At 40.1% G+C, this 12357-nt stretch overlaps 1 protein-coding gene across 7 annotated transcripts in view; it reads right to left on the reverse strand.

Annotated features, from left to right (window-relative positions):
- The window catches only part of LOC129776108 (A disintegrin and metalloproteinase with thrombospondin motifs 20), a 536521-nt gene that overhangs the window by 327778 nt on the left and 196386 nt on the right, over positions 1 to 12357 (reverse strand). For all 7 annotated transcript variants that reach the window (XM_055781520.1, XM_055781521.1, XM_055781517.1 and 4 more), the window contains one exon: positions 11564 to 12157. In XM_055781520.1, coding sequence (XP_055637495.1) covers positions 11564 to 11858 — 295 coding nt within the window. In that variant the 5' untranslated portion in view covers positions 11859 to 12157. The remainder of the gene's footprint in view (positions 1 to 11563; positions 12158 to 12357) is intronic.

Genomic DNA, 12357 nt, shown 5'->3' on the forward strand with positions numbered 1-12357 from the left:
CACCTAGGCTTTCGAATAAATCTTATCACCGCAATATTACTTCGAGATTTTCAATTTGTTCGATGACATAACTTAATTCAATTTAATACAACAGAGGGGTCCATAAAATTCCTAATATAATTGACCAACCAGCTGCTGGTTGGTCAATTATAAAGGGTTGCCAATAAATTTTGAAAATACACTTCGACATAATATACTCACGGTACATATTCTCGAACTAGCTTTCATAACAAAGAATAAAAGAAAAATATATTTTGTTGCAAAATACGCTACAATTTTACACAAACCGATATAGTGGTTCTCAGATTTCCGGGAAAAGCGGTAGTTTCCTTCTCGCAAAATATTGGACCCGTATTTCTTCATTTTTTCATTAGTATGCCCATTTTCATTTTAGGATGGTCCGAAAAATATTTTTTTTTTTCAATTTTTTTTCCAAAAATGACTCTTCAAAAATTTCTAACTTTTGAACTACTGGACCGATTCAGATGATTTATATATCAAATATCAAAAAACCAGTTAGTTGGTCTTTTCGAATCAAATATTGATGTATTTTGTTTGTTCCATTCAGTTGAGAGTTACTAGGTATCAATAATGGAAGTCAACAAAGAAAAAAATCGGTACATTTAACAGTTTTTCTTTGATAAAGGCGAAATTGCAAGCCGCTTGAAATTGTGAATGCTGTTTATGGCACCGATACTGTGATACGATTACGTGCAATTTTGGTTTCGTCGATTCCATTCAGACATTTTTGATGTTGAAGATGCACCTCGCACAGGCAGACCCGTCGTCGAAAATGTTGATAGAATCGCAGAAAAAATCGAAGTTGACCAGCATGGTAGTAGTCGTAGCATCGCCCAGAAGCTCAAGTTCGACTATTGTGACATATTGTTGACAAACAGAGATCTTTCTAAAGACAAAAAGCGAATAATCGAATCATCGTTAAAAGCAGTGCATCAATTAAAATTCTTTCCATTTTTTCTCAAATGATAGTACACCAAATTTGTAAGTTTATTCGTTATGAAGATTAAATTTGAATTCTAAATAAATGAATTATTGTAGCTTGAAGCACACAGAAACAAATATCGTGTTTGCTATCGAGAGTTGGCGAAAATCTATCCCCACAACTATAAAACTGTTTTGAATCATTTGCGCATTTGCGGTGACCACACCAGGACTAATGGCCAGCAAGGCTCCACTGTGTATATGGTAGAATCATTAATTATCAGTTGCTCCCGTATGGCCAAACACTAAATTCACATATCTACTGTCAATAACTGGACCGTTTGAAACTAACGATTGACCAGAAAGTACCAGAATTTACCACCAGAAAAGATGTTGTGTTCCATCAGGACAACGCAAGCCCACACTTGTCGCCAAAAACTTCGGGAATTTGGTTAGGAGGCTTGGATGCATCCACCATATAGTCCGGACCTGGCACCAAGAGATTACCATTTTTTTTCTCACATTGCAAAACTTCCTTAATGATTCGAAATTGGGATCAAGAGAAGATTATGAACGTTTATTACTAGAGTTTTTTCGCAAATAAGGACCAAGACTTTCCTGGCAGAGGCATTAAATGGATTTCGTTTTTCCTAACCTAATTTATGCATCATTCATGCATCAGAACATTTTAGAGCAACGAACATGTATTTTTAATGAAAAAACGGATTTCTTATTCATACACCTGATAATGGAACGACTTTCTGAGAATCCACCTTGAGAGAATTCTTGAATAATTTCTTAATGCACATAAACTCATATTTCCTGGAATTGTGACGAGAAAAATTTAAATGTTTTAAAGTACAATAAACAACACAAATATTGAAAAAAAAATATGATCAGAATAATATATTATATTATTGTGAAGAAAACAGGAATTACATTCATCCACGTTCCCATAGCTCACGCTTGCATCGTCTACCGGTACGAAACATTGTAGGTGCAAATTGGCTAGATAATATGCATGACCCTCGCATTCACGGGCATCATATTTCTTCCGCTGGCGAAACAATCTTCCCTTGCGGTTTCACCTTTCAATTCCGTGGCTTTCCGGACACACAAAAGTCGTCTGCCGGTGACTTATGGTTGTGCCACGCTGCCGAGAAAAAGTATGATTCTTCAAGCCTCTAAGATCAACGCGCCAAAGCAAGATTTTATCGCTCACGGTTCAACGCTTCCATTAACTTCATATTTATTTTGCGAGAACGTTGCCCTCTCGAGGAGCCTAAACTGTCATAACAAACCGAGATCCGCAGTGGCCCCGATTCTTGCGAGATAATTGAATAATATATCCTGACCACTAACCGAAGCAATGTTTTTTGTCGTGGGCTGACACTAATGGTGTCGTGATTGATGGTGGAATGCCGCTGAATTGAAACGCACTTTCTCGATTGGAGAAACTGCAATCTCTTAATTGCCCTGCCGTCGAAATTCCTGACCCAATCAACATCATCCTGCGACACGGGCTGGGCACCGCCGCCGCTGCTGCGCAACTGAGTCACCTAAGCGGACATATGGTTGCGTGCTCGATTCGATTTGCTGCACCCTTCATGAGAGGTACGATTTTTGGGCTTGCAAAACGATAACACAGACCGGAATATCTGCAGAATATGACGGGCCGAAAATGGCCATCATTAGGCCCAATTAGCACTTGCGTTTCGAGGTGGATCCACTTTTGTATGGTGAATGTCCTAAATTTCTCCACTGGATTCTCCGACAACAAAGAGTGCTCGACGGGTTTCGGCTAGACCGTGACCGCGAGATGCAATTTACGGTTATTACTCGGAAGGACTTTTATGGACGCAATAAAATGGGCGGCAAAAATTAAACATCACTTCCAATTGGATGCATGTCGTGTTCGTCAAGCTCCAATTAAATCGTGCTTCCTTGCATCCGCCGTCTTGGTCTCCCCTTCAGCAGGCCCAGCTGAGTAGAAACCGAACCCGTCGATTGCTATCGGGGGCTATCGAATTTCATAAATGATTACTTCCTTGCCGGGAACTTGACTAGCTAGGTTCGTTGACTCGTGGTACAAGTCCATTGGGGAGAAGCAGTGTTAGCTACACGAACGGAATGCAGCAATAGTATTAGCAAAAAGAGGAGGTCATCGCTGGGGAGCTGCGAAAAATTTTATCTCGGAAGCTTGACAACTTGATGATTGAAGCTGTTAATCTATTAGAGGTTTTTTTTTGTCTTTATTTTTTCCTCGTCATGGTGCGGGGTTCCTTTTTTGGACTTCTTGCTTAGCGTCAGGCAAAAACGGTAATCCTTGATATGATAATTGCTTCAGTTTCGGTCGGATAGCGGTGAATCGTGCGGGACAAGGGTTATTAAAACTAGAGATTATTATTAGTCAAAACGTGCCTATAGATCATTCTAAATAATTTCATTCTAATCATTCTAGTTAAGTTTTCATTACTGATAATTATACGACTAGCTCATAGAACAGTGAAATGTTTTGGACAGAGCATATTTTGTTTGTGTTTATGTGGATCTCATTTTAGGGTAGTCGTTTCCAAAATGTCAATGCCGAAATTTGAATGACACACAATACTCACCTTCATTAACCCATAGAGGGTGAAATACTCATATTTACACATAGTATTTCCCACCCGAATACGCGAATCAATGGATCATAAACTTTTGAATCGGCCTCAATTGGCTTATATTGATTTTGGAAAATATATCGTTTTCAAAATAATCTCACTTGAAACCAACAAAGGACCTTAATGATCTCTCTCATTTCATTTTGTACTCAAATTAGATTTTGTTGGTTCTCAAGCGTAAAAACGTAATTGTGCATGCGGACGAGGTGAAGCTCTTCGCGGAAATTGGAAATGAGACCGATAAGTGAAGTCGGAGCTTCAATTTCAAAATAGACTCCGCTTCACCTGAATACAAAAAAAATAAAATTCTATAACATTTAGCAGAAGAAATACAGCTCTACACATTGTAATATATGATCCAAGTTAAGCTGTACAAAAATGTAAAATAGCCAGAGATCTGAACGTCATCCTGTAATCTAGAGTAAAAAAAACCATTATTAGTACAGTAACTTATCTTCCACCCGCAAATACTCCAAACTAATGTTAACATATTACAAAGAAGACATTTCAATTTTTTCCGACTCGCACTGGCACACGCGTGTTCTCAAACTTATCACGCATTTTTTAGCTTAAAAGTTGAAAAATACATTAAAAACGAATACATTGGAGCATTTTTTTTAGTAAATTTCTTAAAATTCTAACTGCATCAAGTTAAGCGTGATAGAATCACAGTAGGTATAATTTGTCAGGATAAGTTCACTTATCCTCATCATCCGCTCGAGAGTTGACAAAACTTCCAAAATTTCCGAAATACACGTGTGTGATGTTCTGGAACGGTTCAAGGAAAAACTGACCATTGCCCGGGAACTGTACGAAGATTTATTAGCAGAATATGACTGCACGGTTATGGAGTAAAAGTCGAAATTCCCAAAAAAGGACCTTGTTTAGCAAGCAGTCTGCAGTGGTGTTGTTACCTCTGGGATCATTAACTAACAAATTCATCAGGTTTTCAAGGAAATGAATCCGGCCAATACTCCAGAACAAAGACCAATTCAGAAGTACTCTGAATAAACTCTGAGGTTGTGGAGAATGCGTGCCATGAATTGAGATATTCTTCCTGAACCTGATGGTATTCCTTCTACTTTCCTGAAAAAGTACACTACCTGCCTGTCTCAACCGCTGACTCTTATATTCCGTCAGTCCATATAGTGTCGAATCTTCCCGAAAATAAAGGATAATTCCTTTCTGGTATTCAAGAAAACAAAAGAAAAACTATCGAATCATCATCATTCTGCAAACCTACAAAATATACAATTGTCGAGCAAAATATACACTGCCGAGCAGTAATGTGGATTCTTTTCCAAAAGATCTACATCTACAAATTTGGTCGTTTACACCTCATTTATAGCTCGGGCTCTACAATCACATTATCAAATTAATGCGATAACGTATGCATTTTTAAAAATGAACTAATTACGATTGGCGATAAAGAAAAAAATACAAAAAATAATTCAATGGGTCAAAATTTCCTAAAATCCTACGTTTATTGGGCCTTCTACAAAAATGCATCGACGCTCTTTTCAGTTGATTTGCAGCAGCCATGGCGAAAACTGAGAGGAACAGTTTCTCCCCAGAGCACGAAGAAGTTGGACATCTTGAGGCACTTCGTATACGCCGGATATAGTCGATCCGGCATTTACAACATCTTCTTTGTTTGTTTGTTTGTTTATTGTCCAGTAGCTTAACGTAGGACCTCTGTCTTGATGGTCGGAAAATAATGAATTTTCGTGGATTTTTTTCGGATGTTAAGAATAAAGTGAAGTGTTCATGTATTTTGGTTATTGTTTAAGGTATATTTGAAGATGTATTTTCCATTTTTAGAGTGCACGAATAATGATTATGACGCTGTTGGCAGCTGGATGCGTAGATGCTGTCTGAAAATCGGTACCTTGCTGGTGGTATGGGTTCTGAAGCAATGGGGAATATTTTGAAACTGTAGGACAATACCTAAAGCGTTACATAGGGGTTTTTGAAAATTCGAAAAATTGCCAAAACGTCGGTCATTTTTGTTAAAAATAAGATATTTTTCATGAAAAATCTTTAAATAGCGATTTTTAAAACATTGAAAAAATGAGTTATCAAAAAACGGTTATGTAACGCCTTAGATAATTCATTTTTACATGCTGGTAAAAAATCGGTCGAATAGATCCTGAGATATCGATACCAAAAAAACGCTTTTCAAAATTCGAGCAGCAATACTATATCCCTTGAGGTGACTTCATACTTTTGGCTGTTATTTTTCAACGAAATCAAATATTCAAAAATCCTTTTAGGACAACGACAAAAGGACATAAGGTGCGCGTAAAAGTTTGGTAGAGAACACCCAATGAGGTTCTGTTGCAGATGACTCACGTGATCAAAGCGGCTCAGTCCATAAACATATCTCACACGGCAATTTAGTGCAACACGTAGCCGGTCGAAAGAGGTTGCGCTGTGACGGACATCAAGGATATCGCCAAACAAAAAAGTTTCAGTCCGGTGGCGGTCGGTACAGTGTGGGTACAACAGTAAAGCATTCGGAGACTAGCATAGATCATTCCACATTGCTGAATTTTGAGGCCGTCCCATTGAAAATCGCTTTGAAAGATGAACCCTAGATTTTTGGAACTTTCCGAGAATTCGATACTCTGACCATCCATTTTTAGTCAAGTCTCGGTGGAGGCTCTGCGACGTCGGCTTGTTATGAAAAGTGCTTTGCTCTTAGGTGGATTCACTTGAAGTTCACTTGGAGTTCAACTCGTTTAAGATCAGCATTCACCATCCTGATTAAATCACGAGAACATGGACCAATTCTACCAACGTATAATTGCACGTCGTCAGCGTAAATCTGGATGGAGCAGTATGCAAGCACCGTCGGTAGGTCATTAATATGGCAGCAGAAAAGCAGAGGACCGATAACTGAGCCCTGAGGTACTCCGGACGACACTTCGACACTGCTCGAGCAGCGTTCACCACAGAAAACTGTCTGTCTTCTTCCACGCAAGTATGATTCCACCAGGTTTACGGCAGTAGACGAGAAGTTAAACTGGGAAATTAATTCAAGAAGCAGTTTGCTGTGTGGAATAGTATCGAAAGCCTTAAAAAAGTCGAGCAGTAACAGTATATGAGCACCTTTTTTATCAAAGATGGTTCCTAAGTCGTCTTACACTCGAAGAACTGCGGTTTTGATGCTTTGTCCTTTACGAAAACCGGCCTGGCAGTCAGCCAGTAAATCATTTCCTTCTATGTAGTTGGTCATCTGGTGTTTGAGGAGTTTCTCGAAAGCCTTTGACAACGCACAAAGTATGCTAATAGGCCGTAGATTGGTGATATCGTTCAAATGTACTTTTTTCTTCAATGGCTTTCTTCAAGAGAACGTCAATGATATGGATGATTGTCTAACTAGAGACTGCTCGCTGAGACAACTTGCAGACGATGGAGTTATTTCCATCACGGGTACTAATCCCGTCGCTCTGCAAAAGTCGTTGCAAGATACCCTGAACAATCTGTTCACGTGGGCCCTCAAGCTGGGTATCGAATTCTCTACGGAGAAAACTGAAATGGTCGTTTTTTCTAGGAAGCACGAACCCGCCCAATTCCAGCTTTACCTATCCGGCAAAACGATCCAACACTCTATGTTTTTCAAATACCTGGGTGTATATTTTGATTCTAAATGTACCTGGGGGAGACACATTGCGTATTTGAAACAGAAATGCCAGCAAAGAATCAATTTTCTCCAAACAATAACCGGAACATGGTGGGGTGCCCATCCAGGAGACCTCATTCAGTTGTACAAAACAACGATATTGTCAGTGTTAGAATATGGCAGTTTTTGCTTCCGATCAGCTGCCAGGATTCATATTCTCAAGCTGGAGAGGATACAATATCGTTGCTTGCGTATAGCCATGGGGTGTTTGCATTCGACACATACGATGAGTCTCGAAGTTTTGGCAGGAGTACCCCCGCTTACTCTTCGGTTCACAGAATTATCCTACAGATTTCTCATCCGTTGCAAGATTATGAATCCATTGGTGATTGATAACTTCGAAAATCTACTCCAGCTGACTCCTCAGTCAAGTTTAATGTCTTTATACCATGAGTACCTTACACACGACGTGCACCCTTCACCAGGCATCTCCAACCAAGTTTGCTTCCCATACTTTTGCAATTCCTCTGTCATTTTTGATCTGTCCATGCGACAAAAAATCCATGGAATACCAGATCACTTACGCTCCAATGTTATTCCGTCGATATTTTCGGAAAAATATGGGAAAGTTGGATCTGATAAAATGTTCTTTACTGACGGTTCATTCATAAACGGGTCCACTGGCTTCGGCATCTTCAATGAAAATTCCAGTGCCTCTTTCAAACTCAAAGATCCTTGTTCCGTGTATGTCGCAGAAATGGGTGCGATATACTATGCTCTAGGGATCATTGAAACACTGCCCATCGACCATTATTTTATTTTTTCAGACAGTCTCAGCTCAATAGAGGCAATCCGCTCAATGAAAGTTGATAAACGCTCATCTTATTTCCTAACAAGAATAAGACATCTATTGAGTGTTTTGGTCGAAAAATTATTCAAGATTACCTTAGCATGGGTTCCCTCTCATTGCTCGATTCCGGGGAATGAGAAAGCGGACTCGCTAGCTAAGGTGGGCGCTTCAGAAGGCACACTTTTTGAAAGGCAAATTGCTTATAACGAATTTTTTAACATTCCTCGTCAGGACACACTCGTTAGTTGGCAGCGCATGTGGAGTGAAGATGAGTTCGGTCGTTGGTTACACACGATTATCCCTAAGGTCTCGACGAGTGCATGGTTCAAGGGATTGAATGTAGGTCGTGATTTCATTCGCGTGATATCTCGGCTTATGTCCAATCACTACAACCTAAACGCGCATCTCTATCGCATTGGGCTCGCAGCAAACAATCTTTGTGATTGTGGCGATGGCTACCACGACATCGAGCATGTTGTCTGGTCGTGTATCCGGTTCCATGCTGCTCGCTCTCAGCTCTCTAGAGCACTGAGAGCAAAAGGCAGACAATCGGATATCCCCGTCCGGGATATCTTAGGTAGCCGGGATCCTGATCTTCTGCTTCATCTATACCTGTTCCTCAGAAACGCCGATGTCAACGTTTAATGATGTTTCCTTCGTTGTGTCCCCGTTTCATAACCCTCCTACCCGATCGATAAACTTTTACTTAGTCGCGGCAATACATACACACACTCTTTACAGATGCACGGGCCAAAGGTTGTGCAGTCCACTGATCATTCAACAAGAGCCAAAGGTTGTACCGCTCATGACAACTCTACACGAACTGATGATTGCGCCGGCTAGTGACCATTCTATCCTGGATTCCTCGAGTCGAGAAAGACGCACCACGCTAGATATGGGGTACAGACTAGGGAGCGTTGCTGATTAATGGTCAGCTGCATCCCAATAGGAAGTAGCCCGTGTCGGGCACACGTATAGAGCATCGAAGACTGCAACATATCAATTATGAGAACACTTGTAATACTAACCTCGAGCCAACCGCGAGTAATCGGTTACATATTACTAACATAGTTGTAAGACAAAAATTGTCAAAATATTGGACTCCCGGCCCCGTCAGGCTAACGCCACATGTGCCTTAATAAAAAATATATTTTGGAAAAAAAAAAAAAAACGGAGAGGGCGTCGAAAGGAAGCCTGGCAGGGCTGCGCAACCGTAAAGTGCAGCAGAAGCTGAAAAGGGAGACCGAGAGCAAGGAAGTCTCATCACCCGCACTTTGGGGCAACCGAACAAACTGTGAATAAGTACATGGCTAAAGTGGAATTTTTATGCGGAAGCGTCTGTCTATGCCAGCCGTGTCTGAGCAGCAGGCAATCACCCAGAAAGAGCGGCTGAGGATAGACGTTGTCCGCCAACCCTTTTTATCTCAGTTGTTTATTTATTTGGGCTCATTAGCATTTTAGCTGTAACAGCGCCGGGTTTTAACCATACATGGTTCTATGAATTATAAATCACACAGTAGTAATAGCCATTAAGGCGTAAGAGTATTTTTTCGCAGTAGTAATCATTTAGGCGGAAGGGTATTCTTTCTATTCTTCCATTGTTCAGCAGACCGGACAGCGGAGACAGTTGATATGAGCATTGTTGTGTTATTTATAGCACAACATCCCGATGTTTGTTGCAGAGCAGAACAGTTATGTGGATGAATCGATCTTCTTTCCACTGTGGGTCGATCTTCATCGCTAATGATTGTTGCGTGGACGTAATTATTCAATAACAACACAAAGATGATCAATTGAGGGCCCTGACGCCCCTGAGTTTGAACTCACGATCGATCGATCGCGCTGGTTGCTACGGTTGCCTTTTGTCCTTCTGTCGAATGCGAAGTGAATAGTTCCAGATGTTCACATTGAAATAATCTGGTCATATTGGTCATCAGCTTGTAACCATTTTAATTATGTTTTTTTTCGTTAAATTTTTATATATAAACAAATAATGATATCATGGATAGTAAAAATATACTTTTTTTTATTTTTTCAAAACTTAAAAAAAAATTGTGTATACCCCCTTAAACCGCCGAAAAAGAAAGAAGAAAGAAGAAAGAAGAAAGAAGAAAGAAGAAAGAAGAAAGAAGAAAGAAGAAGAAAGAAGAAAGAAGAAGAAAGAAGAAAGAAGAATGAAGAAAGAAGAAAGAAGAAAGAAGAAAGAAGAAAGAAGAAAGAAGAAAGAAGAAAGAAGAAAGAAGAAAGAAGAAGAAAGAAGAAAGAAGAAAGAAGAAAGAAGAAAGAAGAAAGAAGAAAGAAGAAAGAAGAAAGAAGAAAGAAGAAAGAAGAAAGAAGAAAGAAGAAAGAAGAAAGAAGAAAGAAGAAAGAAGAAAGAAGAAAGAAGAAAGAAGAAAGAAGAAAGAAGAAAGAAGAAAGAAGAAAGAAGAAAGAAGAAAGAAGAAAGAAGAAAGAAGAAAGAAGAAAGAAGAAAGAAGAAAGAAGAAAGAAGAAAGAAGAAAGAAGAAAGAAGAAAGAAGAAAGAAGAAAGAAGAAAGAAGAAAGAAGAAAGAAGAAAGAAGAAAGAAGAAAGAAGAAAGAAGAAAGTATTCATATGGAAAAATCAATTTTGAGCGGATCGAAGTTCGCCGGGTCAGCTAGTGAATTGTAAATAAATAAATAAATGTTGGTCAATTGTGAAGCTGATACTGAAGAAAAACGGTGAAACTTCAATTGAACAGAAGGATTTTAAGCAGAAATGGAAACACATTAAACTGCAAAAAATAATTTTTTTTCTATTTTTTCTGCTGTTCTTAACGTGGTTTATCATTAACACTAAAATTATAACTTTTCAATCGTCTATACCAATTTTGACATGCTGTATGCGATGGAGCTTGATCAACATGACCTTCTTAAAGCAATCATTGAGCTTCTTCCACAACTTTGACGCAGGACTACGTATTTCATTTCTGTACTGTGCTAGTTTAAAATTTCGAAAACGATAGCATTACGTTTGGGGAGCAAAGTTTTGAATATCATACCCTTGTGACAGCTGAACGAAAAGGTATGATAATCATTTTATTCGGAAGATAAAAGATATACGAGTGATGTTTGCTACTAGTTGACAAAATAATCTTTGCATAATCTGTGGATTATTTCCTTGATAAAATATTAGGAGCGTTGGAGATGTTATGTTGCTAAGAAACATTAAGAAGCTACATGGATATTCAATAACTTCATTGGTTCAGTACCGCTCTAGACAGCGAGCAATAAACAGTACATGTTAATGCTGAGAGTTGATTTCAGAATCTGCTCACAAAACTCTGATATTCTTAAACGTTTGAACAAATTATTATAAACCAACCTATTTTTTCTCAAATTAGAATCTTTAATGGGCTTTAGAATTTTGTTTCTCAACAATTTTGCGAGCAATTGTGAAGAAATCATAATAGTATGAACATGCCTGTTATAATATATATTTGGCGATTGTTCGCTTGCACTCACCTGGAACCCTGCCAATGGTCGTCTCCTCCCCCGGATAGTCAACCCCAGCGGAAATAACGGTTGTCCTAGCATCACTCCCACTAGCTGTCCCACTTGTCCTACCGAAAACATCACTAGCACTATCACCAGCCCCAATCACTGCTTCGATACTGGACGAGGGAGGCGTCCCCGGATGGGGCTGTGGACTGGAGCTCCCCTGATGCACCAAGCTCACTATCAACGTCACTATAATCAACACCAGCACCCCGGAGGTGGTGTAGATCAAACACTTGGGCGAGAACCAACGGGTCGTCATCGCGTCGCACCGCCACTCACCGCTGGGGAGCGATTCGTCGTCCTGTTCTGTAGCTGTGCGCCGTACACCGCCCTGGCCACCACGGCCACTGCCAGGGTCTTCAAACTCGAAGCTCGAACGGAGGATGTTGACCGGCGAATTTTCACAGCCCCGATTCACCGCTCACGTGCGAGTGTCCGTGTGCGTGCGTGCAAGCGAACGCGTGCGTCTCAATACATCAAGCGGCTGTTGTGTGGACCGATAGCCGAGAGCCAAAACGCTGGCCAAAACAACCGGCCCGGACTCTACGACCGCCGGTTCTGAAAAGGGGAAACAAAACGAAAATCACTATGACGGATGACATTGAAATATTAAATCTAAACAGTCGTTCTCGGCTCCGAATGATGGGAACACTCGGAGTAAACTCGAATCATAACGAACTTGGAAAAATGACGACCGACGCGCGAGCATGGCGGAAAAACATACGCGTCCCACTTCACTTCAAGTGACCATGTTATAC

Source organism: Toxorhynchites rutilus, chromosome 3 (assembly GCF_029784135.1).
Source record: "Toxorhynchites rutilus septentrionalis strain SRP chromosome 3, ASM2978413v1, whole genome shotgun sequence".
NCBI classification, from domain to species: domain Eukaryota; kingdom Metazoa; phylum Arthropoda; class Insecta; order Diptera; family Culicidae; genus Toxorhynchites; species Toxorhynchites rutilus.